At 42.6% G+C, this 22,976-nt stretch overlaps 1 protein-coding gene across 3 annotated transcripts in view; it reads left to right on the plus strand.

The window, feature by feature from the left end:
• RPL12 (ribosomal protein L12) overlaps positions 1-19,389 on the plus strand; it is a 134,798-nt gene extending 115,409 nt beyond the window's left edge. The window contains exon 6 of one of the 3 annotated variants that reach the window (XM_033960303.1): positions 19,052-19,389. In XM_033960303.1, coding sequence (XP_033816194.1) covers positions 19,052-19,057 — 6 coding nt within the window. In that variant the 3' untranslated portion in view covers positions 19,058-19,389. Of the gene's footprint in view, positions 1-6,233; positions 6,244-19,051 lie in introns of those variants that run through there. The other 2 variants (XM_033960300.1, XM_033960301.1) reach the window with 2 other exon arrangements.
• Positions 19,390-22,976: the final 3,587 nt, after the last annotated feature.

The raw sequence follows: 22,976 nt of genomic DNA on the forward strand, positions 1-22,976 counted from the left end.
AGAGGGAGATTCTGAAAGAATTTATCTCGCTCTTCCTCCGTAAAGTCTCACTTCGTATATAGAGCACTATAGAACTCCACAAATTGCTCCCTAATTTAAGTCTCCTGAGTGAAACACTCTCCCCGAGGATTCTTTATCAATCGAATAATCTGTTTTTTCCGATATGGCCGAACCAAAGTCGCAAGAAGTTTGCCCGCCTTGCCCCCCATTGGTAAAGACAAAATTTCTGGTAGTAAATATCTTGGCGCACCCACTGGTCCAAAATCTCGTTAATCTGGAGGCGGATAGATTTGATTCGTTGATCATCTAGCCTAGCTAAACTCACCCGATGACACCGCCGTAATGATTCCAGTTCCTTCGAAAGAGCGAGAAGCCGTTCCCCATGTTTTTTCCATTTTGTGGTTACATAGTGAATAATATGACCCCTCAATACTGCCTTGGAAGCATCCCAGAACACTGCAGGGTCCACATCCGAAGTGTGGTTGTGCAAATTATACTCCAGCCAGCGGGCCCGTAGGAATGTGTGAAAATCCTTGTCAAAGTATAAAGCCGTGGGAAACCTCCAGGTCTTCTCTCCCAACTGATCAGTAATCCGCAAGGTGAGAACCACCACCAAATGGTCTGAAAGAGAGGTGTCCTCAATATTGACCTGGTCCACCCGGGAAAAGAGAGTATGTGATATCAGAACGTAGTCCAAACGCGAATACATAGTATGCAGGTTAGAATAGCTAAAGTATAGAAACATAGAAAAATGACGGCAGAAAAGGGCCATAGCCCATCGAGTCTGCCCATACCAATGACCCACTCCCTGATTCTTACTCTTCTAGAAATCCCACATGAATATCCCATTTTTTTCTTGAAATCTAATACGCTGCTAGCCTCAATCACCCGCTGAGGCAGCTCGTTCCAATGATCGACCACCCTTTCGGTGAAGAAGTACTTCCTAGCATCACCCCAAAATTTCTCACCCCTGATTTTCAGCGAGTGTCCTCTGGTTACCGAGGGCCCTGTAAGACTGAAGATATCGTCTTTCACCTCTATACGCCCAGTAATATACTTAAAGGTCTCAATCATGTCCCCTCTCTCTCTTCGCTCCTCCAGCGAGTATCTTCGCTCCTCCAGCGGGTCCCAAAGCTAAAGGAACCCCACAACCCCTAGCATAGAAGAAAAGGACACTAATTCAACCCTTCCCCCCCCCCCCCCCGGAAACCAGTACTGCGTAAAGAAAAAAGAACCATCCCCCTCCCCAAACTCCAAACCCAACTAAAAAGAAAAGAAAAAGCCAAATAGGCAGCTCGAATATCCCCTAGATCCAATATATAGACATAGAAAACCCAAACATACATATACAACCCCTTCCTTGCACATGGTTAAAAATACAGCAATATACAGATAGCCTTAACCAACAAGGGAGATGTGGCAGAAAAGGAAGCAGTCCAAAACAGAGGAGTAGCTGGACCAGCAGACCAAGCAGGCTGTAAGAGAGTAAGCCTACCAGCCCCGGTCATAGAGCGCAGACACCAGCTGACCCAAGGAAGGCAGATAGCTCCCAGCTCTCCCCCAGACCCACTAAGCAATTCGAAAGGGAAAAGAGAAAAGGGCGAGAAAAAGAACTAGAAAAAGAGAAAAAGACCCAAGGTCCCCGTCCCGAGACTGCAGGCAGTGGCAGGAACAAGCCGCCCAGCCAAACGCACCCATGCAAAGAGCCCTACCAGAAGTCAGAGGAAGAGAAAGAGAGGGGAAAAAAAAAAAAAGAGCCAAGATATACAGAGGGACAATAAAGTCCCATGGCAGAACAAAGCCAAGAAAAAAGGGTGAAAAGAAAGCAAGAGGAAGAGAAGGCACTAGAAAGACAAAACAAACAACAACAACAAAAAAGAATAAGCCTGTAAGATGGTTAGATTAGAATAGATTGGGGCCCATTGCCAACTGTTGGCACTTAGCAACATGGAGCAGAGGCCAAAGTCCTAAGCCACAATCGACTCTCTCAGTCAGTGGTAGACATCCCCGGAGCTGCTCAGATAATACAGTTAGCCGGGCAGGCCCTCCAGAAATTTGCTGATCTACGACGGCATATTGAAATATAAAGCCCAATTCTCATGCTGTACACGCAGTTTAGCCGGATACTGGAGAACAAAGCGCATTTGCTTGTGATGGAGCTGAGTGCAGTATGGAGCCATCGCCCTACGTTGTTCCGTGACTCGGGGAGAGTAATCCTGGAAGAGAAGAAGCCGCTGGCCATCATAGGAAAGTCCACCCTTAGACTTATAATTAGTGAGGAGTCTAGTTTTGTCTGCAAAGTTCAAAATGCGGGCAATCACAGGACGCGGCTTTCTGTCACCATCGCAGCGCACCCCGATCCGATGCACCCGCTCAACCAGCAAAGGAGCTTCACCCATGTCCAGACCCAGATCTTTAGGCAACCAGACGGAGACCAAGTTGTGTAGATCTGCCGCTGCCAGCGATTCCGGTACACCTATGAGCTGCAGGTTATTACGACAGCTCCGGTTTTCAAGATCTTCAGCCTTATCCTCCAGTCTGCGGTACTTTTCCTCCAGAGTAAGAGCTCCTGCCTCTAGAGCCACAGTGCGATCCTCCTGCTCCGACACCCTATCCTCCACGTGTTGTAATCGGGTGTTTTGTCGCTCCACAGTATCTTTAAGGCCATCAACTGTGGATTGAAGTCGGGAGAGCTTATCATCTAAAAAAGCAGTAAGATGTTTCTTGAGTTCTTCTATCGCATCAGCCTGCAACACGACCATCGGGCTGGTTTGCATGTGCTCCGAGGGAGTAGAAGTCGCCATCTTAATAGGGGTAACCAGGGCTCGTAGAAGTTTAGCAGGCTTTGGAGCCCTAGTCGGCATACCTCCAACCCCCACCAAAAAGTAGATCGGCTGGTAGATTAGGATGTACTTTAGCTGATGGGAGAGGAGACAAGCCCGCAAAGCAGAAAGTCAGAGAAAAAGAGCAGGAAAACAGCCACAGGTTCGTGAGAGGTGCTCAGGCACATCCGTTCAGGCTGAGTGCATCACGTGACCATGCGAGTTTGTACTGTTGTATCAAGCCTACTTGCTTAAGAGACATAAGCTCACTAGTGACATGGTTCTTCCTCAGCTTCCTTCTAAGGATCACTCTTTAAAAAGGAGGCTAGAACAAGTGAGGGATCTAGATAATATTTGAGTAGCCAAAGGCCACAAGTCTTTTTTTTATTATTATTATTTATTTATTTATAATAGAAGTAACAGCAGTAATACATTTCCAAGAATTCAGATTAACCAAAGATTTAACAGTCTTCCTTAGACCACATTTCAGAAGGTGGGGTCTATAGTAAGAAGAATATATCAAAGAAATAATACTATAAACAAAGGCTATTATTGACTAACCCATTCCTATATCTATAAAGACTATCATTTATTTCCTGGTAAGATTTTTAAGGTCCAAAAAAGATCTGAGCTGATCTGGTACAAAAAATATATATTTGTTACCTATATACCACACCACACATTTACATGGATAGGCTAATAAGAAGGAGCCCCCTAACTTCTTTACTTCTTTTAATACAAAAAATTATTTTCTTCTATCCTGTGTCGCTTTCGCAACATCAGGACATATCCAAATTTTTTGGCCGCAGAAAAGTTTCTGAGTTACAAAAAAACAACTTCAAAATTGCATTTAAGTCCTGCTCAGATACAAAAGAAATAAGCAGGGTTGCGCTCTCTGCCACCTCTGAAAATGAAGTATCCAGGATATGTGAAATGTCCTCCAATGGATTAACATTTTCTTGAATTTGTTTTTGGCATCGAACTGAATCATCACTCAATTCCTGTCCTTCATTAATTTTTCATGATGGTAAATAATATATTTTATTAATAGGAGGAATAGCCTGAAGAGGCATAGACAAAATTTCAGTTGAAGAATTCCAATGGGGAAAGAAGGACAGAGTGGGGAAATTCAAAACTCAAATTAAGCCTCCTATTAAAGTTCTCAAATTGTTCAATTTTCTGATGTATGATCATTTTATCTTTATCTCAGTAACAGTTGTTTTTCATATTTACCACTTCAGTCTGAATTTGTGCCACTTGATTTAAGGAATCATTTTTAACCAATTTCAAATTGGAGGACAGAATTTCAATTTTTCCAGACAGCTAAGTTACCTCCTGTACTAATTTTTCAAGCATACCTTCCACCTTTTGTAAGACCTGGCAAATCCCCTCAAACTGCCGGTGAAATAGTTGACAATCCCACAGCTTCTTTACTTCCCGCATCAGCAATGGACTCATCAGGCCTTCCCTCCTCTCGTTCCTCCTCTGCATTGCCATCTTCTACCCCTGCTTTGAGGTTGAGTAGACCCCGTGACAGTTGATGAAGCCTCTGTTTGAACCAATGTCTACGGCTCATCTTAAGTTTCTTACCTGGAAAGTTGTTTTTCTTATTGATCTCACTTCTGCCAGACGAGTTAGTGAACTTCCAAGCATTAGTAGCAGACTCACCATTCATAGTATTTCACCATGACAAACCGGTTCTTTGCACACATCTAAAGTTTCTGCCAAAAGTGGTCACTGAGTTTCATCTCAGTCAGTTGTGCTTCCAGTTTTTTCCCCTAAACCTCATTCTCATGCAGGAGAAACGGTACTTCATACTCTTGATTGCAAACGAGCTTTGGCTTATCTCAACAGAACAAAGCATCTCCTCAACTTTTTGTCTCCTTTGATCCTAATAAGTTGGGGTATTCGGTTTCCAAGAGAACGATATCTGACTGGGTGGCTGCATGCATCTCGTTCTGTTATACTCAGGCTGGGCTGCAACTAGAGAGTCGTGTCACAGCCCATAAAGTTAGAGCTATGGCAGCTTCTCTACCCCTATTGAAGAAATTTGTAAATCAGCGGAAGGGGTGGGTAACTCAACCAAATTAAAATGTTGAGTGACTAAAAAGTAGATATGTCAAAAATTGTAAAATAGTCACTATGAATCATTTGCAGTAAACTAAAGCAAGTGTCCTTCAGCTGCTATTGAAACTTATGCTCAGAGACATGAAGGCAGATTTAGCTTCCTCAGCACCCAATCATCGCATTGTTCAATACAATATCAGAATGATAACGATGGTAAATGTGAAACTTGCAACTGCCACACAGGCTATAAGCTCTACATCTTATATTAATGGCTTAAGATTGCAAAACTTAACTTAAAGTTCACTAGTTCCGACGTGACACATAGGGAACCGACATTGCACTTCTACAACATCTCAAACTTGGGTAATGAAGTCTCTGAAATGAACATTTGAAAAGAATTAATACTTTATTTATAATCATTTAAAAACGTGAATTTTCATATGCTACAAACTAATCACAGCTTCAATAAGGGCAAGACTAACCAAAAAATATCAAAGATATCCAATTCTTGCCATTAAATTCACTTCTTCTTAGCATTCCAACGGCTGAAAAGACGCCAACTCGCTGTTTTAAAATCTATAATGCCACCACGCAATCAAATCACGTGGGAGCGACATTGGCAACGCTGCACTGAACAAGGGGAATCATGACTACTTCCGGAGGGAAATTTTAAAGGGCCAATACTACGTACGGACTCAAAGAGGTGTGTTTGAGCCAACGAACTGCATTTAAATGAGCACAACAGAAGGGCAACAGACTGAAAAGAATTCCTTAGAGAGAACACTGAAACCCTTATAAAAGAAGTTATAAAAAAGCCATCCATTCGATCTCACTATTCAACCCATTAGGATATAGTGTCCCCAAATTAAACCAGTGAACTTTAAATTAAGTTTTGCTTTTACCTCCCCTTCTTCAATTAGTTGACCAAAGCATCTTAGCCCTTTTACCTCCCACTTCTTAAAAATTCCCCCCTCCCTACCTGGTATAAAATTTTGTGCAAATATAGGGGGGAAAAAAATATCTATCTCTACCTAAAAATTTTTCCTCACACTTTTCCACGTAGCCAAAGAGCATTTACTAAAAGGATTTTTAATATTTATTAAGTCTTTTTCTTCTACCCATGGTAGGCATTTCAAAGCCTTAATTCCTTCTCTCTCATCTATCATTGCTTGTTCTACCCTCACCCAAAGCTTAGATGGGAATGAATGCCATTCAACTATTGCTCTCATCTGTGCAGCTTTTTAATAATTCTCCAGAGAAGGTAAACCTAATCCTCCTTCCACCTTAGACTGTCTTCCTACCCTCCCCCATATGAATCTTAATATCATATTATTCCATTTTAAGTAAAACTGTTTTGGGATTTCTATTGGTAATACTTGGAATAGATAAAGAAACCTAGGAAGAACCATAAGAACATAAGAAGTTGCCTCCACTGGGTCAGACCAGAGGTCCATTGTGCCCAGCGTTCCATTCCTGCGGTGGCCCATCAGGTCTATGACCTGTGAAGTGATTCCTGAGCACTTCTATAACCTACCTCTACTTCTATCTGTACCCCTCAATCCCCTTATCTTTTAGGAACCTATCTAGACCCTCCTTGAACCCCTGTAGCGTGCTCTGGCCTATCACAACCTCCGGAAGCGCATTCCATGTGTCCACCACCCTCTGAGTGAAAAAGAACTTCCTAGCATTTGTTCTAAACCTGTCCTTTTTCAATTTCTCCGAGTGCCCCCTTGTACTTGTGGTTCCCTACAGTCTGAAGAATCTGTCCCTGTCTACCTTCTCTATGCCCTTCAGGATTTTGAAGGTTTTTATCATGTCTCCTCTGTCTCTGCTTTTCCAGGGAGAATAGCCCCAGCATTTCCAATCTGTCAGCGTATGAGAAGTTTTCCATACCTTTTATCAGTTTTGTCGCTCTTCTCTGGACTCCCTCAAGTACTGCCATGTCCTTACAACTTCCATACGGCCTAACCATGAGATGAACTGCTTATTCCACCTTTCTAAATCTTTCTGAATATCCAATGCTAGTGATATATAATTTTGCTGAAACAGAAGCATCCAATCAGCTCCCAAGGTTATCCCCAAGTATCAAATAGAGCCCTTATCCATCTCGGGGGCACTAATCTCTATAATCCTCTCCTTCGATGTTGAAATATTTATCACTTCCGTTTTATTTAAATTAGCTTTAAACCCCGATAATTGGCCATATTCATCCATAATATCCTTAAGGGTAGTTAAAGTCTTCTCAGATGCCTCAACAATAGCCAATATATCATCTACAAACAAAGACAGCTTTTGTTCTTCATCTGCCACCCTCAGGCCTTTTACTTGTTGGGATTGGCATTAGTTATTGAGCTAAAGGCTCAATAACTAATGCAAAGGTCAAGGGGGACATCGCGCATCCCTGCCTTGTCCCTCTTTGAAGTTCAAATGTATTGGAATAAAGTCCATTTACTTTAACACAAGCTAATGGGCTATTGTATAATGTAAATATCCAATCCCTAAACCTTTTCCCAAACCCCAAATGTCCCAAGACTGCATCCATAAACTTCCATTCAACTCGGTCAAATGCTTTTTCAGCATCGACCAAGACTGCCACCCATCCTGTTCTATCCTTTTTAGCCTTCCATATATTTAGCACTTTCCTAATGCCATCAGATGCCTGCCTCCCAGCAATAAACCCAACCTGGTCCGGGTGAATAAGTGATGGCATATATGATGACAGTCTATTAGCGAGGATTCTAGCTATAATTTTTGTATCTATTCCTAACAAGGAAATGGGTCTATAGCTAACACAAAGTGTATTATCTTTTCCTGCTTTAGATAATATTGTAATATCCGCTAATATCATATAGTATGGCAATTGTTCTCTGTCTTCTAAATTGTTCAATAATTTTGCTAAAAGAGGAGTTGCATAAGATACAAACTTTTTATAAAACAATCCTGTGAAACCATCCATCCCTGGGGATTTGCCTGACTTAATATGATGTATTATTCCTCGTATCTCATCCTCTGTTATATCTTTGAATCTTTGATTCTTGAAGCTTATTTAATTCTAATTGATACAGATATTGTGTCAAGGATGTCCCTGATATTCTGATGTTTATAATTTCTTATAAAATTCCACAAATCTATCATGAATCTCCTTTTTTTTTGACAAGAAATCACCATTTTCAGATCGTATACATGTAATATTACCTTATAAATAATGTGCTTTGATACGATGTGCTAATAATTTTCCTGCTCGGTTTCCAGATTCATAATGTTTAAGTCTGAGGCGTTCTAAATTAAATTGAATGGCTTCATCTTCCATTTTTCTTAGGATCATACAAATTTCTTTTATTTGCATCTTAATCTGTTCCCTACCTAGGCCCTTCTTATGTTGTATTACTAGTCCCATCAGTTTTTCTTAGTCTTTTTTTCTTCCTTTTCTCAGATCTTTTTCTTAGAAATCGTCATCGTCTCTCCCCTTAAAAGTTTTTAATGATTCCCAAATCGTTATAGGTGAATGATGTTATGTATTATTATCCAAAAATTTCCTAATACATTATTCTATTTTCTGAACTACCTTAGGATCTTTTAGTAAGGTATCATTTAATTTCCAATATCGTGTCCCTATTTTAATATGTCCCCATATTATATCCACCCATATTGGGGCATGGTCAGCCCAACTGGTTTCTTCTATTTTTTGCATCTGATAATTTACCCCCTAAGGATTTATCCAGTCAAATCATATCAATATGGGAGTACACTTTATGTGGGGGAGAGTAATAGGTATAGTCTCTGCCTAGCATATGTATACTCCGCCATCCATCCACTGAAGTATTTAGGCAACTAACCTGTACAATCCTACTTCACAATAACTGATCTCTAGCACTGTTAATAACTAGCTTCTAACTTTAATTCTACTTAATTTGTAACATCTTTTAACCATTATAAACCGCATAGAACTTCACGGTCCTGTGGTATATAAACAGTTGTTGTTATTATTATAAATTTAATACTTCCAGGAAACTTTTTAATTGTTTCCTATCTTTTTTAGTTCTATCACTTTTAATGCTTGTAGTGTCCCAGCGAGGGTCTAAGATCAAATTAAAATTCCCTCCAATTAATAATAGCCCTTCCTGGGTTTTTAAAATTATATTCAAAAGATCTTCCAAAACTTTCCCTTGACTGATATTAGGAGCATAAAGATTCACCAGGGTCAAATAATCCATCATCCCTCCATTCAGCCTTTGTCAAAACTTTCAACTTTTTATCAAATAGTATCCCCACTCCTGTTTTCTTTTTTCTCTTTTTTATTTGAGGCCCAAATTCTCAACGGATAATCTTTAAAATGAACCATCTTTTCCCCCGATTTTTGTAGGTGAGTTTCTTGTACGTAACGTATATCATATTTCAACCTTTTCATCTAATTTAGAACCAACTGTCGTTTTTAGGGCATATTAAGTCCATTCACATTTAGACTTCCTAATCTTATCTTACTTCCATGTATACTCAATATCCATTTCAATTTTCCTAACTTTCCTAGCCTTACAAATCTTATAATTTTTTTACCCAGGTCTCCTTATCTCCCCCACTGTCCCCTTTACCCCACTCCCAAACAAAAACTAACTTACCCTCATCCCCTTCTCCCGCCATCCCCTCACTCTTCCCTTTCCAAGTCTCTCGTCGTCTAACCCTGGAACCAAATCCAACTTCCAGTCTGTGAGACCAAGTGCCAGATCCACTTCCAGGTATCAGAGTCAAAGAAAGTTAACCCTGACCCGGCTCTCCACCATTATTGATTTCTACCCCTTTTGCAAAACCTTATTTTTATTATAACTAAGAATCTGTTAAATAAAATTATTAAAATTGGTAATTCTTCTCATTGTCTCTGTAATCTCTTTTTTTTTTTGTTCTACTCTATGCCATCTTTGGCTTGGCTGTCCCGTGGGTGAAGGTTGTGACGGCTCTTTTTGCTGTAGTTCTCCCTCTGTAATCCAGAGTTTAGCTTGTATAATAAGTAACTGTTGGGCTTCTTGTGTTGATGCAAATTTATGTTGTTTGCCTTCTAGCATAAAGGAAATCCCAAATGGATAATGCCATTTATAATGGATATTATTTTTTTGCAAACATACAGATACTTCCCGGCACTCTTGACAACGTTTCAGAGTTGCTGAAGATATATCTGCAAACAATTCTACTTTTACGTTGTTCCACATCAAATGGCCAATTTTCCGAGCTGCTTGTAGCACGCTCTCCTTCTGGGGATAACTTAAGAAGCATGCTGTTATATCCCTTGGCCTCTTCAGTTTGCGTGGGCCCAGAGCTCGATGTATCCGTTCGAATTCTATAACTGGGAGTTCTGCATCTGGGCTTTCTGTTTGTAGAAACTTATGACAAATAGACCAGTGTTTTTCAGTCTTTTTACACCCGTGGACCAGCAGAAATAAAAGAATTATTTTGTGGACCAGCAAACTACTAGGACTAAAATTTAAAAACCCCGTTTCCGCCCCAACTCTGTGAGCTCGGTCCCCACAAATCATCTGATCCCATCCACACAAGCCTCAGTTATGATTTTATATTGAATGTATTTTATTAAAGTATAAAAAGAAACAATATTCTGTACAATTGTCATTTTATAAATACAAATAATACAGAACAAGGATCAACAAAACCCCTGTCTCGTCTCCCCTTCACATATATCCCCTCTACTATCAAGAAAACTGAACAAGCCAAATTATTACAGAATGCTACACAGAAATATCATGCTAACAGAATACTGCAGTCACACATGACAGGAGCGCCCTAAGCCAGCTGGAAACTAAAGCAGCACTGCCTGGGCTTTGCAGTTCCCAGTTATTTCTAACACCAGCTCTAGCAGGATATATATTTCAAATCTGATATATTCTAATCACAAAATAGAAATAAAATTATTTTTTTCTACCTTTTGTCGTCTCTGGTTTCTGCTTTTATCTTCTTTTCACTTTCTTCCTTCCAGCGTCTGCCTTCTGTCTCTTCAATCCAGTTTCTGCCCCTTCCATCCACTGTCTGTTCTCCCCCCCTTCCATATGGTATCTGTCTTCTTTCTATGCCCCTCTCCCCTTTCCATCCAGCCTGTGCACCTTCTCTCCTTTTTACATGATTCATTCCAGCTTCACTGCTCTCTTCATTTTTATCTCTCCACCAGATCTAGCATCTTTGTCCCTCTCTGCTTATTTCTCTGTTGACCCCCTTCCCATAACCAGTCTCTCTACTTTCTCATTCCTGTCTCTCCTCTTTCCCTCCTCCTAATCTCCCTGCCAGCTGTTTCCTTCCTTTTTTCCTTCTCTCTTCCCTCCTCCTCCTGTCCAGCAGTAACTCTCTTCCCTTCTCTTTCCCTCCTCTCCTCACAGCAGCATCTCTCCTTCTCCCTCTCCAGGTCCAGTAGCAGCTGTCCCTTTTTTTACCATGCCCAGTAGCTTCCCAGCCTCTAACAGTGGCTTTCTCCCCTCCCAGCAACTTGCCTTACTTGCCAGCGCAGCAATTCAGGAAGGCAGCCTCCGGTCCTTTGTTGGGTCGCACCGCCTCTGAGGAAAGCGGAAGTTGCATCATCAGAGGCGACTGCGACTTAGCAAAAGCCCCAATGCTGCCTTCCTGAATTGCAGCGCTGATAAGTAAGGAGAGCCGCTGGCAGGAGAGAAAGCACGCTGTCGGAGGCTCCCCATGACTTCAGCTCGTCGATCTTGCTAGTCCTGCGCGGACCGGCAGGAAATTGGAGATGTTGATCTCGCCATTCCTGTGTGAACCGGCAGGAATTTTCTGTGGACCGGCACCAGTCCATGGACTGGCGGTTGAAGAATGGTGAAATAGACTGTATGAAAGTTGTCAGATCTTTAAACTCTTTCCATTTCAGGGATTCAACAAAATCTCAGATTATTTCGCCTTGCCCTGTTCTCTCCATCTTCGACTTTGAGAAGTAATTCTTCTAGTGATAAGTCTATTTGTTTACAGTGGTGTTGAATTTCGGTTATCTCTTGCTTATGAGAAATTAAACTAAACTAAACCTTAAGTTTGTATACTGTATCATCTCCACAATCGTAGAACTTGGCACAGTATACAGGAAATGGTATAGAGAAGGAACTCCAATGAGGGTTACAGGACAGTATAGAGAAAGTTTTTAGAGGGACTTAGTATAACAAAGAGGAGGAAATATTACATTTTTGAGAATAGCCAAGTTTTCAGATGTTTTCGGAAAAGTTGGAGGGCGCCCAGATTCCGAAGTGGGGTAGAAAGGTTATTCCAGAGCTCTGTGATTCTGAAGGAGAGGGATGTCCCTATTTTCCTGGATGGGATATGCCTTTTAATGAGGGGAAAGATAGTTTGAATTTTTGGGTGGATCTGGTGATGTTAGGATTCGAGGAATTCCAAGATAGTGGGATAAGGGGAAGAAGGATGCCGTGTAGGATCTTGAAAGTTAGGCAAGTGCATTTAAAGAGGACCCTAGAGACTACTGGAAGCCAGTGAAGTTTGGACAGGAGTGGGGAGACATGGTCAAATTTATTTTTTGCGAAGATTAGTTTAGCCGCAGTATTCTGAATCCGCTGAAGTCTTTGAAGGATTTTCTTTGTTAGGCTTAAGTAGATGGAATTACAATAGTCCAATCTGGAAAGGATGATGGATTGTACGAGGACAGCAAAGTGTTGTTGATGGAAGCAGGATCTCGCTTTCCTCAGCATGTGAAGGCTGAAAAAGCATTTTTTTACCAAGGAGTTGAGGTTGTCGTTGAAGGATATTGTAGAGTCAATAATGATGCCCAGAACTTTGCTAGAGAACTCAAGCTACAGTCTGGTGCCAGAGGACAGTGGGATGAAGGTGGGTAGCTGATCTAATTTTGGGCCGAGCCAAAGTAGTTTTGTTTTGGACTCGTTCAGTTTCATTTGTACGGTGAGGGCCCAGGATTGGAGGTTTGTTATACATGAGGATATGTTCTCAGAGAGGTTGGTGAGGTTCGAGTCGGTCTCGAGGAGGACAAGGATGTCATCAGCATAAGTGTAAAGTGTTTCCAGGGGGGAAAGATGGAGGAGTTTCAGGGAGGACATATAGATGTTGAAGATAATAGGGGATAAAGGTGAGACCTGTGGGACTTCATAAATCAGTTTCCAAGGAGAGGATGAGGTACTATTCATATAAACAGTGTAAGAGCGGGAGCGTAAGAATTTCGAGAACCAGTCTAAGACTGTAGAGTTAATGCCAATCTCAGAAAGTTGGAAAATAAGAATATCATTATGGACAACGTCAAATGCTGCAGAAAGGTCAAATTGTAGAAGAACAGCAAACTTATTACGAGAATGAAGTTGTTGAACCTTAGAGATTAATGAGGCCAATAGGGATTCGGTGTTGAAGATGGGTCTAAAGCCATATTGGTAAGGAAGGAGAATGGAGAATCTCTCTAAATAGGATGAGAGTTGGGTAGATATGATGGACTCTAGCATCTTGATCAGGAGGGGAATATTTGCTATTGGGCAGTGGTTGGAAGGTGAGGAGGGGTCTAGGTCAGCTTTTTTCAGTAGTGGAGACAGGGCAATATGTCCCATTTCTGCAGAAAATAGGCCTGAAAGTGGGGCAGAGTTTATAAGTTTGGTAAGAGATGAGATGGCCTGTGCGGGAATTTTCTCATATAGGTAGGAGGGGAATGGGTCCAAGGTGCAGTTGCAGGCTTTCAGTTTGAAGCAGAGTTTAGAGACCTGGGATTCGGATACATGCTCAAAGGCAGTCCAGGATCTGTCAACTGGGATAGGGTTGGAGACAGGGTAGGGTTGGAGTCGGGAGGGCACCAGGGAGTTGTAAGAGACTGCTGGTTGGAAGGAGCATCTTAAAGTTGAAGAAGCACCTTTTCGTTGAAGAATTTTGCTAGATCGTCAGCTGATGGAGAGGAGGGGGGCATGGTGGAGTTGTTTTTAGAGATTAAGGAGCGCCAAATGTTAAACAATGCACTACTCTGGTTGTTGGATCTGGAGATTTTATCACCATAGAAGTTTTTCCTTGCTTTTTTTAGTACTGTATTGTAGAACTTAATATTGACCCTCCAGGACTGTTTGTCTGTAGGGGATTTAGATTTTTTTCCATTTGCGCTCCAGTGCTCGACATTTCTGCTTCAGTTACTCACTCTTGCAAGCTCTGACTCATGTCGTCCATTTTTTTATGTAGACCATCGGCCATCCATTGTTGTAAATCCCCCTTACTAGCCGGTGCTGAGTCTGCTAGATGAGATTCTAAAATCTCTAGTGTTTCTCTTCCTAGTATAGTTGTCGTCTCTTCTTCTTCTTCTTCTTCTTCTTCTTGTGTTGAACTTTGTTCCAAAGCTGGCTTTTCTATCACACCTTCAGCACGATAAGCAAATACTTTAAGGTCAGGTCTATGTTGGTTTTTTTTAGTAGCCATGCTTCAACAGTTCAATTAGTCAAGCCTTTTATCCCTTCACTATCTTTTCTTTTCAATACCACTGGAGTCACTTGCACTGTATTCTTTTTCAAATTAAATCAGTTCTTTGCTTTCCTTACTTTTTATCCCAGCATGGTATCGAAGCTTTATTAAGAATGCAAGGACTATTATTTTATCTCCAAGTCTCTACCAGCATACCATCAAAATTCTCTATTAAAAATTCTCAGCCACAATCCTACCAAGTTCAGCTGGTTGCCTCCTCGGGTCGATCTTACCTTCAGAACTCAAGCCCTAGTTCTATGTCTTCACTTATGATTTTAAAGTGTTTGAGGCTTGTGCAGATGAGGATGGAGCTTGCAGGAATGAGGCAGGGACAGAAAAATGAGTTCCCACGGGGACGGGGAAAATTTGTCCCTGTGTCATTCTCTAATACCCAGACAGTGGGTTGGGATCGAACACCTAGCATATGGAACCTCCAGGGACAACAGAAAGATTATCAGGTATAAACTTAATCTTCTATTATCTTAAGGAAGCAATTTCATCCGTCTTATTCTGGCAGGTAAGAAAGCACCTTAAACTGTTAAAGCACATTCTACCAGTACATGGTCATCTTCTTTTGCGGAAGCTCAAACCATTTCAATTGATGAGATTTATCGATTGGCTACATGGTGGGTTTAGCAAACCTTTTTGAAACATCGCTTGCATTTTTGCCAGAGCAGAATCTTTTTAGGGGTTTCTGTGTCCTACCCAGCTTGAGTATTGCTTTTTTACATCCCACAAGTCAGGACTGATTGTTGGGACATAATGGAAGGAAAAATGAGTCCTTGCCTGCTAATTTTCTTTTTTTTTAGTCCCAAGAGTCTATCCAGAACCTGGCCCAAATACACTAAAAATGGTTGCTAAAACTGAGTGGGTCACTGTGGGCCGATCCCTTGTTGATTTTAAAACAGCAAGCAATGCTTAACCGACTTAGAATGCAAATTAGTTTTGCGGAGGTTTGCCATAATCCCATCCCATCAGTCTCTGAAAAATCGACTTTCACACATGCGCAGAGCTGGTAGGGGAAGCCCCAAAGCAGCCTCCTGTCACTCAGCTGTTTGGGACAGGAAAACATTTTTTTTTAATGGGCACAGTTGTGTGTAATTTATGCACGCAAAATATCTGTACCCATTAAAAAAATTTTTTTTTTAAAAATCATGTTGACACCCTGATGATAGCTGCAGGGCCCCCCACCCCCAGTGATGACTGCCGACAATCACGGGTCCCCTGATGTCAGCTGCCACATTCCTCCAATGACAGCCCCTGAAAATAAGAGAGGAGGGATGCCCACTTCCTCCTGCCTCTGCAACCCAGTTTTTTATGGTGTATTTCCCCCACCTCCTCCCACTACCCCAACAAGCAGTACCCAAAAGAAAGGCCCTGGTGGGCTGGGGGGAATCGGCTCAGAATGTCCCAGCTCAAGCATACACACCCTCAACATCCCCCTTCCCCAATACCTCATAGAAATCAAGAAAGAGGGATGGATGCCTACTTTCTCCTGTTGGCAGGACCACCTCTTCAAAATGGCAAGCTTTCCCCTTCCTAGTGTATCCTGGGACACACTGGGAGGTGCCTAAGGCCCTGATTGGCCAAGATACCTAAGGCACCTCCTGTAGAGCATGGGCCAGTCGATGCCTTAGACCCCCCTTTCCAGTGCATCCTTGGGACAAAGCAATGATAGGGCATCGATCAGTGGACTAGTTTTAATATTAATGACATTGTAATGCTAATGAGGTCATTTGAATGGCAGAGTAGGATAATCTACAAACATGTAGAAAAGCACGCTGTGGGCCACTGTGTACATTGGGTTGACAAATTGGGCTGATCCTAAACCAGTCAAACTGGTTTAGAGACTATCAGAGTTTAATGCATCCAGGCCTCAGTGTCTCATAAGAACTTAAGAATTGCCACTGCTGGGTCACACCAGTGGTCCATCGTGCCCAGCAGTCTGCTCACATGGCAGCCCTCTGGTCAAAGACCAGCACCCTAACTGAGACTAGCCCTACCTGCGTACGTTCTGGTTCAGTAGGAACTTGTCTAACTTTGTCTTGAATCCCTGGAGGGTGTTTTCTGGAAGAGCGTTCCAATTTTCTACCACTCTCTGGGTGAAGAAGAACTTCCTTGTGTTCTTATGGAATCTATCCCCTTTCAATTTTAGAAAGTACCCTCTCGTTCTCCCTACCTTGGAGAGGGTGAACAACTTGTCCTTATCTACTAAGTCTATTCCCTTCAGTACCTTGAATGTTTTGATCATGTCCCCTCTCAATTGCCTCTGTTCGAGGGAGAAGAGGCCCAGTTTCTCTAATCTTTCACTGTACAGCAACTCCTCCAGCCCCTTAACCATCTTAGTCGCTCTTCTCTGGACCCTCTTGAGTAGTACCGTGTCCTCCGTCATGTACAGCGACCAGTGCTGGATGCAGTACTCCAGGTGAGGGCGCACCATAGCCTGATACAGCGGCATGATAACCTTCTCCGATATGTTCATGATCCCTTTCTTTATCATTCCTAGCATTCTGTTTGCCCTTTTCGCCGTCGCCGCACATTGTGTGGATAGCTTCATCAACTTGTTGATCAGAACTCTCAAGTCTCTTTCCTGGGTGGCCTCCAAGTACTGCCCCGGACATCCTGTATTCGTGCATGAGATTTTTGTTACCTACATGCATCACTTTACACTTATCCATGTTGAACCTCATCTGCCATGTTGATGCCCATTCCTCGAGCCTGATTATGTCACGTTGCAGATCTTCACAATCCCCCTGTGTCTTCACTACTCTGAATAACTTTGTATTGTCTGCAAATTTAATCACCTCCCTTGTACCAGTGTCCAGATCACTTATAAAGATGTTGAAGAGCACGGGTCCAAGCACCGAGCCCTGCAGCACCCCACTGGTGACGCTCTTCCAGTCCGAGTATTGTCCATTTACCCCCCACTCTCTTGTTTCCTATGCTCCAGCCAGTTTTTAATCCACGTGAGTATTTCACCCTCGATTTCATGGCTCGCAGTTTTCCAAAGAAGTCGTTCATGTGTCAAAACCCTACTATTCAAAAAAACTATACAACCTCCCAACCGACCCTAACAAGTATCCAACCCTAAATTCTTCTTCCTTACTAGTATTCCTCAATTCTCCTCCCTTCCCCAACTTCTCCCATCTGCCTCCTCTATTGAACCTTCCCTATACAGTAATCCCCCTGCATCTACTATGTAAACATCCCTTAAACTGTAATTCCTTGCATCTACTATGTAAGCATCCCCCAATTGTAACTTCCTAGAAAATCCCAGCTATCTTATACTATATCCCACTTAGAACTGTAAGCATCCCCTAAATTGTAACTTCCTGGAATTGTCCAGCTGTCTTATACTGTAATCCGCTTAGAACTGCAAGGTAAAGGCGGAATATAAGTCACTAATGTAATGTAATGTAGAACCTTGTCAAAAGCCTTCTGAAAATCCAGATATACAATGTCAACCGAGTCACCCTTGTCTGTCTGCCTGTAGAAGTGCAGCAAGTTTGTTAAACAAGATCTGCCTTTGCTGAAACCGTGCTGGCTGGTCCTCATCAGCCCGTGTCCATCAAGGTGATCAATGATGCGGTCCTTTATCAGTGCCTCTACCATCTTTCCCGGTACCGAGGTCAGACTTGCCAGTTTGTAGTTTCTCAGATCTCCCCTCGAACCTTTTTTGAAGATCGGCGTAACATTCGCCACCTTCCAGCCTTCCGGAATCTTTCCCAATTTGATCAACAGATTGGCTATTAGTTGAAGCAGTATCAGCTATGATCTCTTTCAGTTCCTTGATGACCCTCGGATGGATGCCATCTGGTCCCAGGGATTTATCGCTCTTAAGCCTATCAATCTGCCTACAAACCTCCTCTAGACTGACCGTCAATCCTGTTAGCTTCCCATCTTTGTTTCCAGCATATAGCCTGATGAGTTCTGGTATGCTGTGTAAATCTTCTTCGGTAAGTACAGAGGCAAAACATGTATTCAGTTTGTCGGCGATTGCTTTGTTCTCCTTTAGCGCTCCCTTTATTCCATGGTCATCCAACAGTCCCACCGCTTCCTTCATGGGTCGTTTGCCCTTAATATATCAAAAGAACGGCTTGAAGTTTTTCACCTCCTTGGCTATTTTTTCCTCGTAGTCTCTTTTGGCCCCTGTTACCGCCTTATGGCACCTGTGTTGATGCTGCTTGTGCTTTTTCTAGTTTTCATCCGTTTTTTACCTTTTCCATTCCTTAAATGAAGTCTTCTTGTCTCTGATCACTTCCTTCACCTCTACAGTGAGCCACGCTGGTTCTTTGTTCTTGCTCATTTTTCATGGTTTAAAGGACACTGAGTATTGTAACTTGTTTTTGCTTTAATCTGTTCTTATATTTTCTTATTGAAGTTATTCCTCCTTTGTTAAAGAAGCAGGAGTTAAAGTACTACTTTTTCTGTTCACTGCTTGGATATTTGATATACTGGCTGAGACCACATGCAATAGTATTCTTTTAAGGTGGAGATCTGCTGTATTTTATCTCCACCTGCTGGTAGGTAGGCATAATCCACAGATCTGGACTGATCCTTTGGGACTAAAGGAAAGAAAAGAAAATTAGCGGGTAAGAACTAAGTTTTTTCCTCAACTGTTTTGTAGCACATTGATAGAGAAGTACTGTAAATGTAAGGTAATGTAAAGGTATTGGCAATTTATTTGATACTGATGAAACTTTTTGTTCTTTCCTCAGAGTTAAAACTGCAGTAAAGAAGAAACAGAAGTTTAATGAAAGAAAAAAATCAAATTGGCTTGTTCTCTCCCCACCCTTTGATTACTGGAACTTTTTAATAAAGTATTTTGACATGACTAGTATTTGTGCAGTTGAAAAAACTTAATTAAACCCACCTCTGGGTTGGGGTAGAAATTAGGGCACATAAGAAGTGATGATGTGCTGGGGTCATCTTTACCTACAATTACTGTCCAAGAAGAGATATCAGTTGCATTGCTTTACTAATGAGGCATGTACAGATGTTTTGTGTTACTAAGTACATTTGAGCCATAATAAAGTTGAAGAATTTTTTAACATAGCAAATAGAAAATGTAGTGTGTTTATTTAGGAGAGCAGGAGAAAGAACTTGGAGGTTTGGACAAATGTTCATCTAAAACACTGCATTTGTATCCTGTTAGGTACACTCAACTTGCATTTTTGGAATTGCAATTCTGAATATGTATATTTAGTGTGATAACTCTGACAATATGTGAGCCTCAAGGAAAGGGTTGAGAAACAGGTCTAAGTGACAGAAGCTATTCTCTGGGCAGAACACACTGGTATGGTCTTCCCAACTGAATTCTGATTCAGTAATCGTAGTAACAAAGTAGTGATGCACAATGTTTTTCTTTATAGACCATGTTTTTCTTTATCTGTTCTGCCTGGTAAGCGATGTACCTGCTGTTTACATCCCTTTCCCTTGGTTTAGGTAAAAAGAAAGTGGGGGCTGAGGCTATCAAGTTTTACACTAGGACCAAAATAAGTCATTCAGATAAAAGGGAACAAAGAGGGAAAAAAGGTGGATTGCTTGAGTGTTATCGTGAAAGATTCAAGGTGACTAAGAGGGCCCACAATGAATTGGGCATCTCATGATGTCATCGAGGACTCCTTATGCACCCCCTAGGATATTAAGATCAACAGACAAGCATCTTTTATCAATACCATCCTTAAAAATAATACAAGGCGCTCAGACGTTTTCATGGTCACTTCCCCACAAACTATTAGAGGAGAGTCTATACTAGAAAGATTCAAGGGTTCCCTGAAGAGTTTTCTTTTCAGAGATGCCTTTGAGAACTAATACACTAGTCACTTAAAGGAAAATTCTCAAAAGTTTTGGGTTTTTTTGTTTTTAATCTTTATTTTCATTTTATCCTTTTGAAAAAATATTAGTCAAAAACAAGTAACAATACAATACCAGTTTTAACATCTTTGAATAACAAGAAAAATGTGGCAAAACAAATTACATCAAATAAGCAATTATATCAGGAAGCACCCTTCCATAGATTCAAAGGTAGAAAACTAGACCCAGAAATCAAATATACTGGCTTGTATAATTAGTCCTTAATTTAGGGGGGGGGGGAACAGCTGTAAATTTGCTGAAATTTTTCTAATTAAAATATACAAAGGAAAATAAAGAAGTGGCTGATTGGGCTCTAGAACTAAACTTCACTGAGCTGGTATTGAAGTAGAGAATCTCTCAAGATTACTACACTTGCTCTTTGGCGGAAATAAATTTAATCAAGTGTTGAGGTTCAAAAAAAAAAACCATATCTATTCCCTTGATAGACCATCACACATTTACAGGGGTATCTCAGAATGAATATCGCACCCAACTGTAATACCTGAGGTATCAATATAAGGAACTGTTTTCTTCTCTTTTGGGTAGATCATGACACATCTGGATACATTCTCAATAGTTTGACATAGATTCTCAAAAGCTTAAAGCCATCGCTAAACTGTTTTCCGGCGGTATAGCCTGTACACAGTTTAGTAGCAGATTATCTATCTTTAGCTAAGTTGCTAGCATTCTCAGACACTGAATTGCAAGTGGGCTCTTCAACATTGAATTGAACCCTCCAGTGGATTCTTAAAAAAATGCCGAGCCATTTTTAAAAAGCAGCGTCGGCTTTGCGACTAAAAAAAGCAACTGGTCCAGGGCTGCTGGTTAGTGTCAGAGTCTGCTAGAAAACCCATCTGTGTTGTGATGCAGCGGGAGAGATGCCCATTCTCTCCGCTACATCACAACACCCTTACCCTAACATCATGGCAATGACCCCCGGCAGTAGAGATGTCCATTCTCTCCTGTGCTAAAAAAAATCTTGCCCGAATGAACCCGAACGCCCTCACTTCGCTGCAGCAGGAGAGATGCGCAATCCTGCTGCACTAAATAAAGTTATTTTTTAAAAATCCTGCTGGGCCTGACCCAAATGTGCAACCCCCTCCCTGGCAGCAGGATAGATGCCAACTCTCTCCTGCTGCACTAAACTACCTGCCTTGACTAGTAGTGACACCCCCTTCCCCCTTACCTGAACACAGAGATGGACAACCTCACCACAGCTGCTGCTGTCATCTAAACTGGGTATTGCCCTCCCCGGTACATCTGAGGCTCTGATTGGCCTAAGGCCCCTCCCTGGATGCATCAGGAAGGCTCCTAGGGTTCTGATTTACCTGGACACCCCATAGGCGGGGCCTTAGACATCCGGGCCAATCAGAACCCTAGGAGCCTTTCTGATGCATCTGGGGAGGGGCCTGAGGCTCTGATTGGCCCAAGTTGTTTGGGACCTTAAACCCCTGGGCCAAACAGCCTCAGGCCGCTCCCCGGTGCACCTGGGAGTGGAATATCCAGTTTAGATGACAGCAGCAGCTGCGGTGAGGATGTCCATCTCTGTTCAGGTAAGGGGGTCACTACTAGTCAGGGCAGGTAGTTTAGTGCCGCAGTCCCAGTTTCTTGAGTCGTTCCTCGTATTCCAAGTTCTCCATACCAGTTATTAGCTTTGTTGCTCGTCTCTGCACCCTTTCCAGCATTTTTATATCCTTTAGGTTGGGAGGCCAATGTTGAACGCAGTATTCCAAGTAGAGAGCTGCACGGGAACGGGGATGACGGGAATCCCACGGGCATCCCGCGGGTTCCCCCTTTGGGTCATGGGGATCCCGTGGAGACGCCCCCTAGGGTCATGGGAATCCCGTGGGGACGCCTCCGAGAGTCGCAGGGCTGGATGTACTCAGTCGCGCGGCTCCTCTTCTCCCTACCTGCTCTGCTTGCAGTACAAAGCCAAACGGAAGTTTTCCCGACGTCAGCGCTGACAGAGGGGAGGGAGGGCTTAAACAAAGCAGACAGGGCAGGTAAGAAGAAGGAGAGTAGCTTCGCGGCTCGAGTGGTGTACCAAGGGAGGGGGCGGTACGCCCCGGGTGCAGCAAAGCCGGTCAGGTCCCCTTACTTTTGTGGCGCTTCTCCGACCGACCGACAACAGCCCCGGTCCGACAAACCTCCCTGCCCTGTAGCCGCGAATCTAAATTACCTTCTTACAGCAGCTGTAAGAAGGTAATTTAGATTCGCGGTTAAGGGCAGGGAGGTTTGTCGGACCGGGCCTGTTCTGTTGTCCGGCGGGTGGGGAAGCGCCATGAAGGTATGGGGGCAGGGAGAGAGAAAGGGAGGAAAGGTGGAGTGGAGAGGAAAAGACGCTTAAGGGAAATGGGTAAAACAGGGTGGAGAAGAACGCTGAAAGCACTGGGGAAGACAAAGGGGTGGAGAAGGACGCTAAAAGGAGATGGGGAAGACGGGGAGAAGGACGCTGAAAGGACATGGGGAAGACAGGGGGGAGAAGGACGCTGACAGGACATGGGGAAGATGGGGAGAAGGACGCTGAAAGGAAATGGGGAAGAGAGAGGGGGGAGAAGACGCTGGCAGGGAAGAAGACAGATGCCAGATGATGGTGGGAGTGGAGGGAAGAAGATGGGTGCCAGACCAATTTGGAAGGGGGGGGGGGAGAAAGGGAGAGGCACAGTAACAGAGCAAATGGAAGACGCAGAGGGAAGAGAGACAGTGGATGGAAGGAATTGAATGAGAACATGAGGAAAGCAGAAACCAGAAAACAAAGGTAGGAAAAGAATTATATTTCTTTTTTTT

Source organism: Geotrypetes seraphini, chromosome 10, assembly GCF_902459505.1.
Source record: "Geotrypetes seraphini chromosome 10, aGeoSer1.1, whole genome shotgun sequence".
Taxonomy (NCBI): Eukaryota; Metazoa; Chordata; class Amphibia; order Gymnophiona; family Dermophiidae; genus Geotrypetes; species Geotrypetes seraphini.